This window comes from Lactuca virosa, chromosome 4, assembly GCF_052849685.1.
Source record: "Lactuca virosa cultivar CGN04683 chromosome 4, Lactuca_virosa_CGN04683_v6, whole genome shotgun sequence".
Classification (NCBI taxonomy): domain Eukaryota; kingdom Viridiplantae; phylum Streptophyta; class Magnoliopsida; order Asterales; family Asteraceae; genus Lactuca; species Lactuca virosa.
Window position 1 is genome coordinate 463,065,260 of NC_136429.1, and position 20,828 is coordinate 463,086,087.

Genomic DNA, 20,828 nt, shown 5'->3' on the forward strand with positions numbered 1-20,828 from the left:
AGTAAGTTCCTAGAATGGTTATCAGACAATTGCTATCCAACCTTCGACAAGGATTGGAAGGAATCCTTGAGCCAATTCCCCATAACTCATTAATTCGACGAAGTGAGGGTTTAGATAGGATTCTAACGATAGCAAAACGAAAGTATTTGAACAAGGATTGGCACAGAATTTAGCCGACTGTCAATATCATTGATATTTAAGATGTAATACATTTGGGAAAATGACCTTGGAGTAGGTCTTACATCATATCCGAAGTAACAAAAGTGTTGACGGCATACAGGCCTAACTAGAAGGTACTTATAGTACAAAGTTAGTTACTTAGAAAAGTAGTGCTTAGAGCATAGCTAGGAAGACTATTCTTTCAACCAGGGAAAGAAAGGTAGAATATCTCCTACTGGGGACGGTTATCCCTTGGGTGAACCCTTAGTTCAGCCAGTTGACGCTCCATATCAATTAGGTGCCTTTCGTACACCCTTTGGCGTACTCGGAGCTCTATGACTTCAGCTCGAGTTTCAGCTAGCTCTTGCTGCAGGGTCTCATTGTCTACTCTAGATCTGTCACGAGCATCTTCCATACGAATGGTGCGGAGGGTATGCATTCTCGCATTGGTGACAACTTCCGTGATTTGATGGAGAGCTGTCCTGCCTTGAATCTCATTTCGGGCTACTCTGCGGACCAGGATTGGCAAGACTCTGTCTGCTGAGCCCCCTTCGCTCAGGTCATAAAAGCTTCGGTCTCCATTGAATGGCATGGGCTGATCCTGCCCTTGGCTCCATGTTTCCAAACTTTCCACCCACAGAGGCGTCGGGCCTTGAAAAGCCGGACGAGGGTTAGGATTTGGGACAAGAGCCATCGGGGGTAGGTTCTCAACTTCAGGCTCGGAGTCAGAACCATCTGCGAAGCCTTCGGCTTGGTGACCATCCACGGGGATTGTATGGTCATTTTCTGGATCAGCTTCAAACCCTCCTCCATTACCTTGGTTAGGGAAGTATAAGTTGCCGTAGGGATGGAATCCAGCCATGATCTACCCGAGAAAAGGGATATAAGAATCTAGCACATAAGTAGTTTATAGTAGCACAAAATACCCCTATAGTATTTTAGGTTTATGTTCTATTGTTCTCATTGTGGTATTGTGGGTAAGTTTTTAGACTTGTTGCAACCTCGCAACCACACTTAGGCACATGCTAGTCAACCCTCGGATAATATAGTTGATCAGGCTATATCTTCCCAATTTTGACTATATGTCTCTAAATCTACTTGTGCTGCCCAACAATCGTAATACTTTTGTTCTGTCCTAGTGACATTGATTTTAGTATGAATGCAGGCACGTATACTTAATTAAATATTTTATTATTTAAAAGTATAAACTCTTGGTCAGAGTATTTTAATCCCATTGTATTTATAGTCTGTATATCTTTTATGGGTTGATATACTCAATTCACTATAAACAATGCTCTGATACCAATCTGTCACACCCCAAAACCAAGAACGGCGGAAATGTTCAGGGGTGGAGGACGTCATGTAAAGTATCATAACAGTGAAAAGTAGTAAACAAGCAACAACATCATCCATTGCATTAAAAGTAAAGTTTTAATGAGTGTTCTTTCATTGTAATAAGACACCAAAATATGTAGACAAAATAAAGACGAGTCTTGTTTGTGCTCCGTCTTCTCAAAACCCTGGTCATCATACCTGTCTACTGGTGACCTGAGAATACAAGTTATTTTGAAAGCGTAGATCAGCATAAAGCTGGTGAATTCATAAGTATTTTAGTGTTATTGATTTGAAAAGCTGTTATGAAAGACTTGTAAATGTTAAGTGAAACATTTAGTATAAGTGTGAAAACCCTAGAAAATCTCATATTTCCTACTAGTATAAAAGGTAGTCTTCTACCAAGACCTGAATGCTTTGAAAGTTGCATTTCTGTATCAATGAAAGTTTTTCCCATGTGCAACTATTATTATAAATATATAGTCTACCTCATCGTTTATGTGAACGTGTCACAAAATAAAAGTAATACGGAAAATTATATAATCATTGAAATCGTATCCTTTTGCCTTAGGATAATCACGGCGTGGAAACTCGCCGAACAGTACAACCGAGAACATCCGTCGATGAACAGGTCCCGCTGTAGCTAGCAGCCAGGTGTAGGATGGTCAGTCCCGTATAGTATATATATATAGTATTTCTCTCTGGATAACATGTAATAGTATCTCTTCATATAGTAGTATAGACTCATGAATGAACTGACTCTTGTGTAATTCCTTGTAATAGGAATAGTAATTTGTATCCCCTAAACTATACCTATAATAGTTTACTGGAATGTAAATTGAATGTCCAAGTAGGTTTATACACCCTTGCTACTCAAGAGTGTTGGAACTGAAGAAAGAATGAAAGCTCTCATATCAATACATATATACATGAAACATAAGTGTGTAGATATGGTTTTTAACAGTAAATTGAAAGAGGTTTTGTAAAACATTTAAGAGTTTTGAACAATAAATAATAATGACTTGATGTCAGTTTATAAAATAATTCAAAAGTAATTTGTTGATAACAAAGTAAAAATAACTGAAAAGCATTGTATTTATCACATTTTGAAGTATGTGAAATCAGTTGTTTGAAAACACAGTTATAAATCACATGTGATTTATATAAATCACATGTGATTGATTCTATAACTTCCTGTTTTCTACTTGTATCCCCCCCCCCCATGAAAGCATTTAAAATCATTTAAAAGATTGATTAAGGGGGTATGAACTCACCTGTAGGGAGTAACTCGAATGAAAGATCGATATAGGATTTGTTGGGTGTCAATTGGAGTCTTGAGCACAAACGAATCCTATTTAACATATAATTACACATATATGAATACCTTCCATGTATGTAACCACTAAAAGTGTTAGGGACACACGTTAGGGACAAAAAAACACTTAGAATTAAGTGTTACAACCATATATGATTGTATATAAGGGTTATATGGCTAAACAAGGGAGTGTATGGTCAAAATGCACAACATTTATGTGTGTGCGGCCAGGGTGTGCGGCCAGGATGTGTGTGCGGCCGCACACTCCCTATGGAATGTGCCAAAATGTATTTTAAGGCTTTAGGACTCATCTAGGAAGGTTTCTTACTTCATGCTTCAGCCTTATAAGAAGTTTATTGCCATTTTTGGACCTAAAAAGGGTGTGTGCGGCCACCATGATGTGTGCGGCCGCACACCCTTTATGAACATGATAAAATCATGTTTTTCTAGCATATCATCAAGTGTTCTTAGCATATAACAAGTTATGATAAGGGTATACACGTTATAGAGGCTTGAAAGGATGATTAAGGTCCAAAACTAGTGTGTGTTCTTGGTGTTCTTGACTAAAAATGGATGTTTTCATGGATCAAACCAAAGGGTTTTGCTAGTTAGGGTCGTGTATCAACAAATAAAAAGGAACGATTACTACCTTTTTTGAAGATCAAGATGAAGATTTGGATGATACTTGAGAGGATTTCGAGTTCTAGCTTTGAAGAAGTGGAAAAGTGTTCAAAAATGACTAAGTCTTGAATATATAGGGGAGAGTGTGCGGCTGGGATGGGTGTGCGGTCGGCTGTGTGCGGCCGCACACACCTTGTGTTGGTGTCTTTGGCTCATTTGCAAGGTGTTACACTCACAAAACTCATCCCACGACTCCTACCCTGACTATACTAGATTTTAAACACTCTAAATGACTCAAAACAGTGCAAGAAAATAGCAAAAACGAGTCTGACCTTCCTTGATTTGAATAAGTGTATAAGATAAAAAAAAATTCGGATTGTCACAGAATGGGTCATCCGATTCTGCTCAGAAGCAAACTCAGGGAAAAACATGGCCCTCTCTGTGAACATCCTGGTGATCTCTTTCACCGACTCAGTCCCCTGCCTCATGTCCAAAAACTCCTGGAGCAACCTCTCACGTTCCACCCGTGGCACATATCTAGTACGGAACATCTCCGAGAACTACTCCCAAGACACGGTAGCTATCTACTCAGCAGAATACGATCCTGTAACAAGTCTCCACCAATCCTTCGCTCCGGAGCTCAGAAGGTTCAGAGCGCACCTGACCTTCTGGTCAGCCAGGCAAGAGCAAGTGAAAAAGAATCCCTCAACATCAAATAGCCACCTCATGGCTATGATCAGGTCCTGAAGTCCATCAAATTTTAGGGGCTTCGTATTGTCGAAGTCTCGATACTGAAAAACCCACCCAGCACCAATCCATGTAGCTATGGTGGCTGCAGCAGCATCATCCTCAGACAAAGCAGCATATATGTCATCAAAGAACTCCATCATCGCAGAGGATCTCCCTAATCTGGTCCTCAAACATAGCCACAACTTCCTCATGGAGGATCTCCCTAATCCTGTCCTCAGACATAGTTAGCCCACCCTGACTGCCAGCTCCCGAACCTGATCTAGATCCAGCCTCAAATCGCCTCGTCGTCACCATACTGAAAAAATATATCAAGGAGATATCAGATAACACACATATCATAACAAGGAACCAACTCCCAACAAAGCCTTGGGGTCGTGACTTCCTTGTTACGCATACGGGTCATGTGCTTTCAGTAGTACGGGCCCATACTACCTTCCACACATACTCGTATTTGTCTCATAGGATCATCACAACAACCCTAACGATACACACTAGCATGCTCATAAACTCAGGACAAGCACTTGACATAGGCATGCACTCCATCGCCACTTCCTAAAGGAACACTAAACATAACGCAACTGGCCGGCTGACCCCACACAACTCACCCTACCATTAACTACCACATGACCCTCCATTGGTGTCATATAACTATTGCATGAATACAGTCAAATGCGGCACAGTTTAAACAATCTTAGGCTAAAAGATCCAATCCTACAACGGTTGGACTTGGACAAGAGTTGTGTCGCATGACCAAATCCCTTATCCTAAGATCATTTAAACCATGTAGCATGTGACTCAGCGTATTCATTCAATAGCCAGTTCACACGCTAAAGAGTCATATAGCAATCAATCAAGGATTCTATAAGAGATAAGTCATCATATATCAGGCAATTCTATCATACAGTTCCTGAATACCCCTATCCTATTACTAGCATGTTGTTCTAACATATCAAAACATAATATCAATTAACTGTGTGGTAATTTAGGGTCTACTTACTGGCTCCGGCTGATCGTACACATCACATCCTCCTTGATTATTTTGAAAACCATCTAAAACTTGTTGTTAAAATCTTTTTCCTTAGTTTGAGACTGGATTCACATGAGTTTTTCTCCAATTCACTCAAACCAAGTCTCTAATACCAACATGTAACATCCATAAAATTCGTGAAAAAATTAAACTTTTAAATTCCAATCCACAAATCATCATTGTGTAACGTCCCGAAAATCATAGGGTAAAAATTTCATATTAAATATATATTTAAACATTCATTTTAGCTTTACTCAAACATTTAAAAGTATTTCAGAGTAAAACAATTATCAGAGTAAATCCCAAAATCACGAATTACGGAAAAACACGAGTGTATGCGCTGCGATCAAGTCAGGCCCTTCCCTTTCGAACCGAAAGTACCTGAAACCATAAACAACAAACTGTAAGAACAAATCGTAGTGAGTTCCCCCAAATACCACATGCCATACATATCATACGAGCCATACATATCCAACAATCAATAGAAAGTGTTATGTGCCAACCATAGTCTTTCCATTATGCCACGAGCCGTATTATGGTCTTCCTTGACAGGTCGGGGGCGAAAACCCGGGGTCTTACAGACAAGTTCCAGGAGCCACCTCTTGGTTTTCCATGCAAGCATCACAAAGATAACTAACATACAATCTACAAATACTTAACTAACTAACTGCCAGAGTTCAGACTCTGGTCTTGCATACAGATTGCCAAGGGTCACCCCCTGGTCTTCCTATAATACACAAACCAAATGGGTCGGCATTGGAGCCTTTGACCCATAGAACAGTGAGGAGACTCACCTCAATAGCTAAACCCACAAATAAATCTCTAACTGCCGATCCGCTAGAATCCGCACACTATCAAACAAATAACACCCAATTAAAAATTGGGTTCCAAACCAAATCCAATAATCCATATATGGGGTAAAAAGACCATTTTACCCCTCACCTAGTTTAGTCCACGACCAAGGACCAAACTCCCAATCATAAAGGCCCACAACCAAAAACCATCTAAAGCCCACTTATGGCCTAATTTTCCAAAGTGGGCCCAAACCCTTGCTTGGGCCTTACTATAAAGCCCATTAACATTTCCCCTATCCAAACACTTGTTTATAGTTGGCCCAAAAAATCCCTAAGCAATCCAAGCCCAGAAGATATCCCAAACCGAAGCCCAAACATACAAAGCCCATTCAGACCGAGTACGTGAGGCGTACAGGCACGTACATACAACGTACTTGCTTGGAGGCTTGTACGCTTCACGTAACTGATTGTATGCCAGCGTACTCACCCTCATTCATTCCAAACCCGATTTCCACTTAATCAATTAAGACAAAGCTTTCCAAACCACAAATCTGACCTCCTTGAGCTGGAATACCACGTAAAGTTGCCAATTTTACGTTCATACATGACTAAAAGAAGCTCTTAAGCTTAAAATGGAATTATTGGTTGACTTAATGCATGCATGACTCCATAATACCGATAAAGCTTGCACTTTTATGTTCAAGGATACCAAAACAAACCCATATCTAAAAGGATGAACCCTTAAACAACCTAACTCATCCATAATCTCAAAAAGAAGACCAAAATCATAATAAACAAGCCATGAAGAGATCTAATCTTACACAAACCAAGATGCACACTTGATACCTCAAAAAGCTTCCCCACAAGGTGATGATTCTGGATCCAAAGCTTTCCTGCCAAGCAAAACAACTTCAAGCTTCTCTTCTTTCCTTCCCAAGGGCAAAAATGAGCATCAAAGCCTCCCAATAGCTTGAGAACACCTCCAAGAGGATATAAGGTCGATTTACGGTTTTTAGAGTGTGGAGGATGACTTAGAAATGAGGTAAAGGGACTAACATAAAGCTTTTATAGGGTACAAATACATAAATTAAGGTTTCCACACCAACCCTCGTACGCCCAACGTACGACGTCTCGCACCCCGATACCAACTCCGAAGTACAATAAGCGTACACTCCATTACGCATGGCGTAACTTTATTCGCTTCAGTACGCCCCGCGTACTAGGGTTTACCCTTAAAACCTAATTCATTCTGAAGGTCATAACTTTCTCGATACAACTCCGATTCCGACCATCCTTATATCAATAAAAAGTTACCAGGAAGCCCAACACTATTATCAACTCATACTTGACTTAAAGTTTCCTGAACACAAAATCCAATCTCCATAAAGGCCCGCTATCAATTTACCAAAATGCCCCTTGGTTCCAAAACCAATTCCGAATGCCCGAACCATCTACAAGTCATCACCCTCACCCAAATGGGTAACGATTCGAAACAGGGCGTTACACATTGTTTACAATTTAGTTTTCAAAACATGTTTAATATTACAGTTTTTCCCAAAATCATAAATCCAAACACGAGAAGGTGCACAATCATGCCTACACCTTTCCGGGATCAGCTGAGGTACCTGAAACATAACCCAAAACTGTAAGCCCAAAGCTTAGTGAGTTCCGCAAAAGTACCAATACAATACATAATCAAAATAATAACAGCAAACAACATGCATACGGAGCCTTCAGTATGAATGGAATGCCCCAGTGGCCTACAGTCTATCTGGTACGCTCACAGAACCTTCAGCATGATTGGTACGCCTCATCGGGCCTTCAGTCTATTTGGAACGGTCTCCAGGCCTTCAGCCTGACTGGTACGCCACACTGGCCTGCAATCTATCTGAGACGCCCTGGATCTCTTGGCCTTGAGCAAGTAGCAGGACCGCCTCAACCCAACATACCATCACAATTCAACATATACCATATCAAACCCTAGCTAGCATAACAAACAGTCATACAGATCTAACAGATCACTAAGCGTAGCATCATCCTATATACTAGAACTGATGAGGTTCGCCCTTAGTGCCTTCGACCCAACAGTACAGCAAGGAAAACTCAACTCGTAAACTGAACAGAACTGATAAGGTCCGACTCCAAATCTCAGCTCTCTAACCAATACCTATTTCCACCAAGTGACCAAATTCCATCAAAATCCCAAAATATACCCTCAAGGTCAAACTTAGTCAAAGTCAAAGTCAAAGTCAACCCACTAAGTCAACTGAGTCAACCCAGCCGAGTCAACTCAATAAGGCTGACCCATGCGAGTATGTGGGGTGTACACCGGAGGTACGCTTAGCATACGCGAAGCCTCACAGAAGACCACCATCAGGGTGGTTGGCCAAGTACGTGGGGCGTACTCCCATGTACGTGGGGCATACCCTTGCTGCCTCCAAACTCCATTTAGATGCTTAATGGCTTAAGCACTTAAGCCAATATTTCAGATCCATGAATAAAACCAACCTAGATTCATAAAGTTTCCAAATTTATGACCTTACACGCCTAATAAGAGCTTAACACAAGGTCTTAATCCATTAAGACCTTATATAAGATGCATGGAGAAAATCTAACCAAAGGGACTTCATTTTTATGGCTAAGGACCCTTCCTAGGGTCTGAAAGGACAACTTAAAATGTCCAGAACAACCATGCACAAGATGGGACCTTTGGGACAAGAAAAGCAATATAAAACACCCAAAAATGGGATCTAACAACCAAGATGTCAAGGTATAGACCTTATACCTTCTGGAGCTTCTCAAGAAGGCAAAGATTCCAGATCTACAAGCTTGCTTCCACTTCAAGGATCCTTGATGCAACTTCCTCTTCCTTCAACACACCACAAACACTCTCTTGAGCTCAAAACACACACACACACACTATGAAGGCTAGGGTTTGCAAAAATTTCTCAAAGGATGTGGAGGCTTAAAAGGTGAGAAGAAATGAGACATAATGTTGCTTAAATACCACCCAAACCCTAAAAATTAGGGTTTCCTCCTGAAGCTAGTACGCCCCACATACATAGGTATACGCCCAGCGTAGTATGCTCAGCGTACACATATTTATGCATTGCGTACTTCTCCTTCCATAATTACGAAATTGCCACTAGGGCTTCAAAGCATAACTTCTTGGGCTTAGGGACCAAAATGACATGAAATATAATTATAGGGATGAATTTAGAAGTACCTGAATATCGGGATGTTACATTGTTGTTCTAGATTTTAACTAATGAATTGACAATATTTCATCTGTGTTTAAAATCTCATAATTTTCTTTTGCGTGATCTTAATGAAATTGATTGACTCTAGTTCATTTCTTCCCAATAGATCTAACGTTTATTTTTTACAGTATAAGATTTCAGTCTAAACATTTTTTTTATTATCTCGGTGTTACTACTCCCAAGCCAAAGCTTTTTGCTTACTTGATTTGGCTACACTGGTCATTCAAGGTTTTATTTTTGTATCTCTGTACTTATTTTAAGTTGCATCTATGATTGGAAATGAGCATACCCATTTAACTTATTAAAAGATGCCTTTTGTAACTTCTTAACAAGTTATCAATCGTAACTCAACGGGAAACCTCACAAGCACTTCTTAGTCTCTCTTGACTATGAAGGAAGAGAATTTGTGCATATGATCATTCTGCTTTCATATCAAATATTTTTGATATCGCAAATCCCTCACAATTTTATTTGTTTAATTCGTTTTCTTTGGCACGCTCTTGAACTAAAATCCGTGTGATTTTATAACTTCTAGTTTTGATTTCGATATCTTAATTGGTTGGGAAGATGAATGAAGAACTTATTTTGGTGAAGGGACGAAATTTTGCAATCAATCAGCATCTTATTCCAATTGTTGAAAACAAAGATGCTCCCTATGATGATTACATTTTGCAGTTTATGGATGCAAAATTGATCCCCGTTCTCTCAAAACCTAATGATATTTTGAATGTTATGAGTAGCAAGGCTACTACACAACAAGAGGGAGATGAATAAGTGAATAAAGATGAAGTTCCAAAGGTCAATCTGAATAATCCTTACCAAACTGGAAATATGGCTAAGACGAAAAATGCTGAAAAGATTGTCCTGGAAAAGAAAACTATGGAAGCTAAGTTGAAAAACCTTAAAGAAAAGAAGTATCGACGAAAGGGTAATGTAACTTTCGGATAATGAAAAGGAAAAGTCAATATTGTTTCGGAAGAAGATGATGATCTTGATCCAAATTTATCTGAAAAAGAATTGAAGGAACAAGCTAAGCGTGATGAGGAGCTTGATGCTTTGAATGCTTTAAAAGCAAAGTTCGATGCTGAAGAAGCTGCAGAGAAAAAATTTGAAGAAATTCTTGCTTCTAACAAGGTCATGTTTCCAAAATTGACTATTGATTAGATTCAAGAAAAAGCTATTAACAATCCAAATTTGTATTGGTTAGAGCCTCAAACTTCTTTTTCTGTTACGAATGACTTAGAGTGTCAACTGGACCTTCTGATTACTGAAAAAGTATTTTAATTCCGATAATTTGAAATTATTATGAAAGCTCCAATCACAAATGCTTCCACAAACAAGAACTTGGTCAAATTCTATGTGAAATACTCAATGACACAGTATGAATCCTGGAATTTGAAGAGGATTGTAGGACTAAAGGTTACAAATCCTACAGTTGTTGATGCTTTTGTATACATCAATTTTAAAGCCTTCATAGGTCATAATCACGAAGTCCATGAATTTACCTTGGTAGATATTCCTTTTATGAATTCATACGATTGGATTACTTTGCTCAATATTGTTGCCAAGGACACTATGAAATACGAACAATTTACAATCATTTGAGAAGGATAATATGAGCATATATTCTTGAAGTCGCAAAGATGGATGTGGATATTGTTGCTGTTCTCAAAAGAAAGCCAATTTTGAAGCCCTTTCAACCACCGGACGATTTGAGGAATTTTAATGTTGGCTTTATTGAAAGAGATTGTTGGGAGTGGTATACAAGACAAAGGAGGATGAGACAGTGAAAATTGCATGTTGTTCTTGCGAGATAAACATTTGTACTCTATTGCTTCATTAAATCAAATTCTTACAAGAGCTGAGGCATACAAGTCAAATAGTGTAGCAGATGTGAAATGTGTTTCTGATATGCTTAATTGGTGGATAGTTGTTCAGAGGACCTTGTTGAATACTATTCTTAAAGTTTTTGAAGTGGCTGAGAAATAAAAGGTAAAGACTACAACAACAACTTGACACAAAGGGGGAGATTGTTAGGATTCGAAATTTATGTTGTGTCAAATTTGTATGCGTCTGTTTGCAATCTGTTTATCATGTATAAAGTCTTTACCTGTTCCGAAATGTGTTGTTCCAAATTCGGAGTTATGTATTTTTAGGTTTGCATTGCGAATTGTCGACTTAAGGTTCCCTTCTAGTGCTTCTCTGACGCCTCTATATAGGAGCATTAGTTAATAGAATGGGTATCTTTTGGATAGAATAGTTTTGCACTCTTTGTAACGAATTGTTCTCTTACCCATTAATACAAATAAGATCTTATTTACCTTCTGGCGTTCTTATCGATGATCTAAATCTTCTTATGATGTTTTCATTTTAGAGTCTATCGTTCCTAAATTCCTTACATATATCTAAATGCTTCATTTTTGCTTTATATTCATTTTCAATTTATATTTTAATCCTTTAGTACTTTTAATAAATATATAACCATTTTTATTTATCTAATTTAATTATTAACCCATAAGAACTATTTTTAAATATTTAATCATCCTTACTATTTATTAAACTCGTTTCCTGATTATTTAATGTCAAAAATAAAATATTTTAAATTACCAATTAACATGAAAAGTTCGAACCCCGATTTATGGGTGTTATATTGCATGTGATGCAAATAAACAATGTCTATGTGAACTTCAATTACATGTAGCTTTCAATTAAGCAGAACACGGTATCAACCGTTTCAACTTGTTTCTCATGTGTTGCATTGTCCCAGGCGCTTCTTGGATTCTTTCCATAGAATTGAGAAACTTTTGTATATCTTTAGGCATTGTAATCACAAATATTTTCATATTATAAAACGCTAACCTTCTATGGTTATTAGCTTCTAAAGGTTGTAATAAATTTGCATTTCTAACAATTGCTCTTTCAACAGTGCAAATCATGAAATCATTTATAATGCATTCCTATTAACAAGACCTCATTTGTGTAACCTCAACGTGTATTGCTTACATATAGTTCTTTAAAAACAAAGATATGGTTCATATGCAATGACTTGATAAGGCATGTGAAAGATACGAAGGACAAACTATTGACTCATGTTCAAATCCTGGTACCACTCTTTAACGGAGGACAAACTATTGACCCATGATTAAATCCTGGTACCACTCCGCCTCTGTGGCCATAGAGGTTTGTCTTTAGTGACTCCAAGACATGAGACATAACGTCATGTTTGCAGAAGCTGATTAGTCGGTGTGCGAAAGTGGATCCGAAACCATCATTAAGGAAGTTCTCTTAAAAAAACAATGATATAGTTCTAAAAAATAATTATTATAAAATATGTTCTTAGTATTTTGGATCTACATTCAACACCTGTTTTTCATATTCCGAAAATATATTACAGACTTGTTTTTCATATTCTGAATATGTTATTCGTATAGTGGACTGTACTTTACACATTGTGATATAAAATCTAAGTAAATAAACATATGAAACTAAGATGGTTCATAAAATACATTTTTTCTTCAGAAAAAACAAAATAAAAAATCTTCAAAGCTTAAGTTGGAAAATTTTAAAAAATAAGAACTATGAATCTCATTTATATATAGGGGTTAGAAAATCGTGCAATGGTATCGTATTTTTGTCTGACAGGAAGGGTGTGAATTGGGGAAAGTTTCACATTTTGATCGGGAGGGGAGACGGCTCAAGTGGTCGTTTATATTGTGGTGGTGTAATTGGGAGTTCAGGAAACTTCGAAACCGTTGGTCGGCGCCTTCCTTGTTATGCCTAGCAGGGTTGTGGTCGAGTTCAGGTTGAGGGCTTCAGAATTCGAAGTGTGACCCAAACACCTGATCAGATGCAGGTTTTGGTTCAGGAGGCGCGTGGTTATGATGGTTAGGGTGTGGTAACCATGGTTGGTTAGGAGTGTTTTAAGACTGCGATGGGATCGTAGCATTCACCAGTTCAAGGTAGACTACCGTTGGAGGTGGTCATGAGCGTATTGGGGGGGAATCTGTTCGTGTCGTAGGCACGTTGGTCAGGATTGTCAAGGAGTATTTCTTTTTGTTATGGGTTAAGGACCATTGGGGTCTGAGGCGGAGTCGGGCTAGTGTAGCTCTTGATGGGTAGGACCCGTGGGCGAGGCCGCTCCGTGGTATACTCGGGTGGGACCCGCGGGCAAGGCCTGTACGATTATAGCAATACAGGTGGGACCTGGTAGCGATCGTTGGGTCAAGGTATTGGATCTTGAGTGACAAGATTAATTGGGTGGTCAGTATGTGACACAGAGGGGTTTATCGGCTGGGTAGCCTTGTTATTGGACTCTTGGGAACCTGGTGTTTGGACCAGGTATGAGACTGGTAGTCTCAGCGATGGTTGGGAACCTTCATATCGCGGTCTACAAAGGGTTTGTCGTTATCAGAAGGTCTTGGGTGAAATGCAAATGCAGATATGTGGGTCTCGGGTTATGGGTTGAGTATCATGTTGGTTTTGGGTAAGATGTCGAGTCTAGTATCACGAGTGTTTTGTGCAGGATTTTGTTTCCATGGGATAAGAATCGGGGTATCTATATGCCGAGGTCATCGATCGAAATGTTCAAGGGTAATGAATGGATTCAGTTTTGTTAGTAGATCAGTTCTTGTGATTGTGTCTTGGATTGGTTCTATTTGGGAAGGGCATCAAGATAAGTCAAGGCAGTATTATTGATTTAGAATTTATGTGTGGAGTAGCTTGTTATTCATAGGAGATGTTAGGCCACTTACAGTTGGTATCGGATAATCTCATAGCAGATGATTTGATCCTGTTGCGCAGCTCTCGTCTGAGTCTAACCGTTGCAGGGATGAGTCTCTACTCGAAAGATTATCTAAGACTCTGTCAAGTGTAAGTGTTCTACAGGGATAATTGGTTTGTGATTATGTTTCTAATGGAAATTTCAAATATCAGAAGTTGAGTAGTCAGTTGGGAAATTAGTAGGATGGATTCAGCAATGGTCTAGTATGGGCGGTCTGTCAGGGAGTCAGGCCAGCACGAGTCTTCAGGTTTCAGTTTGAGTAGTTGTAGTTAATTCACGGGGGATTTTATCGGATGGTAAATGGATTCGTTCATTTGCGGGTAGGAGAGCCTTACGAGGGATGGTTTCAGTTGTCTTGGGGAAGGTTGGGGTATGCTCGGGGTTGTGTTCGTGTTGCTCGGGTTGCTTGGCATGTTGGGAATGGTAAGGAATGATTTCGAGGACGAAATCTAATTTAAGTGGGGAGGAGTTGTAACTCCCTATTTCAAATCGTTTCCCATTTCGGAGTGGTGATCAAGGATTTGGTATGATCAAAATTTGGACCCTTGAATAATTGAGATTTGGACTCATCTGGGGTTGGATAATGTATTTTGGATGATTCGGGTATTCGGTTTGAGATTGGAGTCAAGAGGGTACTTTGGTAATTTGTCAGCTCATGCTTTATTGGAAATTGGAGGTTTGTTCAGAAAAAGGTAAGGCATGTACAAGTTGATTAGAGTGTAGAGCTTTTCCTTACCTTTTCATGGATATAAGGATCGTCGTAATCGGGTTTATAACGAAGAAGTTATGGCCTTTAGAGTGATTAAGGGTTTAAGAGGAAACCCTAGTACGTGGGGCGTACCTAGGGAGTACGCGCAATGTACTGATGCAAGGGGTGTTACGATGGGCGTAATATTGTATACGCTTAGCGTACTGCGAGGGTCAGATCAGGGTTGCGGGACCTCGTACGTTGGGCGTACGAGGAGTACGGGGCGTACGAGGGATAAAGGAAAACCCTAATTTTTGGATGTGAACCCTATATAATCTCATTAAGTCTGTTTGGTTGGATCCTTTATCAGCCTCCAAGTCCCCAAAACCCTAGAAATCGTTTCTAATCCTACATGGTTGTGATTTTGAGCTCATAGTGTGTATTTTGGTGTTTTTGGGTCATTTCCACGAAGATGGAGTTTAGTGCAAGGTTGTGGATCAAAGGAAGAGCTTGTAGATCTGGATTAGGTGCTTCATTTCCAGCTTGTTTAAGGTAAAAAGCTTTGACCTTGTTCATTGTTAGCTTAGATCTATGTGGTATGAGTTTTTGGTTTATTTTGGTCCCAAGAATGAGATCTAGTGGTTTGGTACCACTCCAAGAGCTATGAGTTGCCACTATCGGTGTTTCTGAGGTTCTAAATGCATAAAGTTGCCTCTTTAGGGTTTGGAATCCCCCATGTGTGAGATGGTGTCCATTTGGTGAAAGTTTAATGCTTTAAGTCGATGTTGGGTCCTTTTGAGGCATGCAAAGTGGTCAATTCAATGACTTTATGGGTCTAGACGTTATTTAAGAAGTAGATCTGTGGTTTGGACTCCTGATCTTGAACATTAAGTGCTTAATGGAATTTGCGGCTTAATGGAGGAGTACGTTGGGCGTACAAGTCTATACGCGCAACATACAATCCAAATTGCATGTAAGCTTAGCGTATAGCTGAGTACGCCCCGCGTACTCAGTCAGGAGGATTTTGGCTTTTGGGCTTCATGTTGGGCTTTCCTTTTTGGGCTTGGGTGTTTGGGTTCTCCTTGGGTCATCTGAGTACAAGTATTTTGGACTAGGAAAATTGGTTGGGCCTTAAGGTAAGGCCCATGTATTGGGTTTGGGCCCAATTTGGAAAATTGAGCCATGGATTAGGCCATGAGTGGTTCTGGTATTTGGGCATTGTGGATTTTATGGTTTGGGCCTAAGCCTTGGTCCAAACTAGGTGAGGGGTAAATTGGTCATTTACCCTAGTAATGGATTTATGAATATAGATTGGGACCCTAATGTTGATTGGGTGTTGTTTTGATTCTTGATAGTTCGGGAATCGGTCAGCCAGCAGCCAGAGATTTATCCGTGGGATTTAGCAGTGCGAGGTGAGTTTCCTCACTGGGTTTAGCAGGTCTAAGGCACCAAGGCCGACCCTCGTTTGGTTATGTTTATTATACTTATTGTCTATGTGATACTTGTATGTGCGTGTATTTATGTTTATTGGGTGGGGACCGTTATGTGAGTGTGGGTAGGGCTCATATCTCATCATTATTCAAGTGTGGGTAGGGCCTGTATCTCATCATTATTCGAGTGTGGGCGGGGCTCGTATCTCATCATTATTCGAGAGTGGGCGGGGCCCGTATCTCATTACTATTCGAGTGTGGGTGGGGCCTGTATCTCATTGGGCGGGGCCCGTTATTCGATGTGGGTGGGGCCCATATCTCACTATTATCCGAGTATGGGCGGGGCCCGTTATATTATATGTATGGTATGTGATATTTTGGGGAACTCACTAAGCTTTGTGCTTATGGTTTTCATTTTATGTTTCAGGTACTTCGGTTTTCAAATGAAAGTGCTCGGGATGGTTGCAGGGCATACACCATATGTTTCCGCATTCTGTGATGGATGGTGTTTTGCTAAATCTAGATTACCATGGTTTTATGAAAATGATATGTGTTAACAATTTATTTATTTAAAAACGAAAATTTTATGTCATTATTTTTGGGACGTTTCAACATCGTGTTTTTTATACTTGACACCTGACACGTATTTAAATTTCTATTTCATCCAAATTCCGTGTCGTGTCGTGTATTTTTATCGTGTCGTGCTATCAATTGTCGCCCTTATTTATATAGAATGGGCCACATAAATGGGTTTGATCCGTTTTTAATGGCTCAGGAATTTCATATTCAGAACACATTGGTTAGTTTTTAAATTATGAAAATAATAGTTTTTTGTTACAATTTATAAATAAATAAATAAAATAGTTAGTTTAATAATATCATTAAAAAAAAACAAAAACAAAAAAACTTAGGTGTATTTGTAAGAGAACATAAAGTTTGAATAATATGATCTAACCGAACCCGGTCCACCCGATTTGACAGGTGAATATGAAATACACCAAAGAGACCTACCAGGCTAACTGTATCCTGGACGGCGTTGCTTTTCCCATCGCCGCCTTCTCATGATATCCGAACCTTTCCCCGGAAAAAGCCATCGTCTTCATTAGCTTACCAATCAACAATCCAGTCATGGCGTTTAGTTCCGTCACTCAAACCCTAGACCCATGCCAACACACCTCAGAATCCCCAGCCGACAACCCTGACGACCACATCTGCTCCGAAACAACAAACCCCTTTTCTCCAGAGTCAGTAGCGAATCACGAATCTTCATTGTTGGATAATCCGAATGGCTACATGACAACAGATGCCAGAATCGAGAGAGCGTGGGCACATTGGAAGAAGCTCGGTGAACCCAAGCTAATTGTAGCACCGATGGTCGATAACTCGGAGCTTCCTTTCCGATTATTATGTCGGAAATACGGCGCTGAAGCTGCTTACACTCCTATGCTTCACTCTCGTATCTTCAGTGAGAACGAGAAGTATCGATCTCAGGAATTCACTACCTGCAAGGTAAGAACAATCTGCACATACACTCATATTTAACCTTCTTCTTTATTAACATCTGATTGCAACTGTAATTCTAAGAAATTAAGATGCTTGTTATGTAATATACTAATTATGGTTCCTGTTCGCTGAAATACGCAGGAAGATCGGCCATTGTTTGTTCAATTTTGTGCGAATGATCCAGACACTTTACTGGAAGCAGCACGAAAGGTGGAGCCTTATTGTGATTACGTTGACATTAATTTGGGGTAAGCTTTTCGAATTCTCTTTAAATATTTCATCAAATCTGAACTTTCATAACTTAATCACAGCAATTTAGGGTACGTGTTTGACTAATTTACCATGTAACATCAAATGCAACAATACTAATAAGACATCAAATAATATCAATCAAGAAGATGATCCAGAAATGGTTGTAGTATTATAGTAAACAAGTAATAAGTAATAACTCTTATGCTTGATTTCTTATTCTGCTTTATTAGCATATGTTTATGCATCTGGATTCTGCAAAAAGGTTTACAACCACACATTAGATTTTTTTTTTTGTAAAGATAAGATGTTAATTTGTGGCACTAGGTCTATTAGATCTGAATAATATTCTAGCAAACTCACTTATTTATTAAAACTCCTGCACAAAAGCTAATACATATCCATGAAACTGAACATGTTGTACTGCATTTGTACTGTATTAGACCGAGACTCCTTTTCAGTATGTTTCCTTGATACACACATTTCTTCGAAATTCAGGTGCCCACAACGTATTGCCAAACGAGGAAACTACGGAGCATTCCTAATGGAAAAACTCCCTCTCGTGAAATCCTTAGTTGAAAAATTAGCTCTTAACCTAAATGTCCCCGTATCTTGCAAAATCCGACTCTTCCCAAACTTACAAGACACTTTAAACTACGCAAAAATGTTGGAAAATGCCGGATGTGCCCTTTTAGCAGTACACGGACGCACCCGTGACGAAAAAGACGGGAAAAAAATCCGCGCAAATTGGGACGCGATTCGGGCGGTTAAAAACGCGCTTCGAATACCTGTTCTCGCAAACGGAAATATCCGCCACATGGACGATGTGACACGTTGTTTGGAAGAGACGGGTGTTGATGGGGTGCTTTCAGCTGAAACCCTACTAGAAAACCCTGCGTTGTTTGCAGGGTTTAGGACCTTTGATTGGGTATCCGACGGTGGAGATGGGATTCGTGACGCGAAGTTAGATCAAGCGGATTTGGTTGTTGAGTATTTGAAGTTATGTGAGAAATACCCGGTGCCATGGAGGATGATTAGGGCTCATGTTCATAAGATGTTAGGAGAATGGTTTAGGGTTCATCCGCATGTGAGAGCCGATTTTAATGCTCAATCGATTCTTAGCTTTGAGTTTCTTTATGGTATGGTTGATCGGCTTCGAGAACTTGGTGTTTCGAGGCCACTTTATGTCAAGGACACTGCCTAGACTAGACAGTCTAGACAGAACGTGATAGTCTTGTACTGTGTTTTTGTACTTGTACTGTGTTTGGTGTGCACTAAACATTTAAACTAGAACTGCGACTCATGTCAATAGGACAAAAGTTGTATTCTTTGTCCCCACTAAAAAATATGAAACAATGTGGGACGTTCAAAATAACCCTAGAAAACTTGTCTAATCTGCGATAATACAATGAGAACTAGTATTTATGTTATATTATGTTTTTTGGTATCGGATAAAAGATTGTTATTTCGTGTTTTACTGATTATCAAATTTGTTGTAAATGATGAAAGATCTATGTACTACAAATGTTTCTTGATTACAAAGGGTAGAACCGCATTTTATGGAGAGCCCTTTGATGCATTATGAGAAAATGACACGATTAATCAAATTTTTACGCCTCTTTATGTCAAATAAAATGTTCGAGCCAGAGCGGTGGTCTGCCATCTGCCGCCTAGGATGCCGCCGGATGGCTGTTACAAAACTGGTTTCTGCCGCCTTGGTCCACCACTCTCTCCACCACAAAATGAGCCAACAAATCATTAGAAGACTTGATCAAATTCTCTTTACATAAAAACTCTTCACTAGACACTCTTTCAACTTCTCTATTGTAATCATGCACAAAAACATGTGTTTTATGGTTGCCACCTTTTTTGCTCCGGGCAAGTACACCGGCGGTGAAGATGGCTGATATACTCCCTGGGCCCTCCGGCCAATATCCACGTGGACCATCCACTAAAATCACATCCCAATCCAATTCATATAATTGATTAGGAAGATCATTTAATCCAATTTTACAATCAGAAAATAAAAGATTTTGCACCGGTCGACATTCGTTACGTGTTTGTTCTCGAACGGAAGTGATAAGTTCTTTAAGTTCACTTATTTTTGTGGTGTATTGAACATCATAAGCTTCAATCTCCGGGAACTTCTCCTCCACGTAGGCGGCATAGTAGCGGTTTTCGTCAATGAACACCGTCCGTCCGTGGTGGTTCAAGGCGTTCCAGAGGAGGGTCTCTGGCGTTAGCCCGAATACAAGGAGGTTACACGGGGTGGTGCATTGTTTTAAGACATCGGAGATTTGTTTGATGTCAGTTTGTGACATGTGATTTGTGGTGTTGGCGGTGGCAGCATAGTGGATGAGGGCTTTGATCACCGATTTGGGAAGTGGTTCGTGGTGGTGGTGGTGGTTGGTGGCGGTGGCGGTGATGGTCGTGGTGGTGGTGGTGGTTGTGTGGAAGGATTCACGGGTGTAGACTAGGGTTAGCAGGGAGGCTATGGTGAACACCGAGACGAGAGCGATTAGCCAGAGGCGATTTGGATTTGTTTGTTTTTGGATGTAAGGATGAAGAAGAATGAGCTTTGTGTTGCCATTGTTAATGATGTTTTTCATTATGTGTGTGTGTGTGAAAATATGATGGAATGAAAGGTTTTTAAGGAAGGATTTTGAGAGAACAAACTAATAATTTAAATATTTTAAAATAATTTTTAATTAACATATATCTAAATATAGGTTGAAAGTATCTATATAAATATGATTGGTTTTTTAGACTTATCATTTAAATATTGAGAAATAGTTAAAATATAGGGATAGGTGATGACAATAAAACGGCACCAATCTGTGATAGTGAGATAGTAGCTGCATTTGGACACCTAATGTTTGCTTAAGTATGTTGACATTTCAAGCTACTCAAATCAATAAAT

General features: G+C 39.5%; 2 protein-coding genes across 2 annotated transcripts; one reads left to right on the forward strand and one right to left on the reverse strand.

Moving 5' to 3' along the window:
* The first annotated feature begins 17,122 nt into the window (after positions 1 to 17,122).
* Positions 17,123 to 19,365, forward strand: LOC145109165 (FMN-linked oxidoreductases superfamily protein). The gene is made up of 3 exons (XM_079046264.1): positions 17,123 to 17,665; positions 17,801 to 17,907; positions 18,407 to 19,365. Exons 1-3 carry the CDS (start codon positions 17,285 to 17,287, stop codon positions 19,110 to 19,112), a joined length of 1,194 nt encoding a protein of 397 aa, XP_078902390.1. The 5' UTR covers positions 17,123 to 17,284; the 3' UTR covers positions 19,113 to 19,365.
* Positions 19,366 to 19,408: 43 nt separating this feature from the next.
* LOC145109166 (protein IRX15-LIKE-like) lies at positions 19,409 to 20,542 on the reverse strand. Its single transcript, XM_079046265.1, has one exon. It carries the CDS (start codon positions 20,515 to 20,517, stop codon positions 19,579 to 19,581), a length of 939 nt encoding a protein of 312 aa, XP_078902391.1. The 5' UTR covers positions 20,518 to 20,542; the 3' UTR covers positions 19,409 to 19,578.
* Between the last annotated feature and the right edge of the window lie 286 nt (positions 20,543 to 20,828).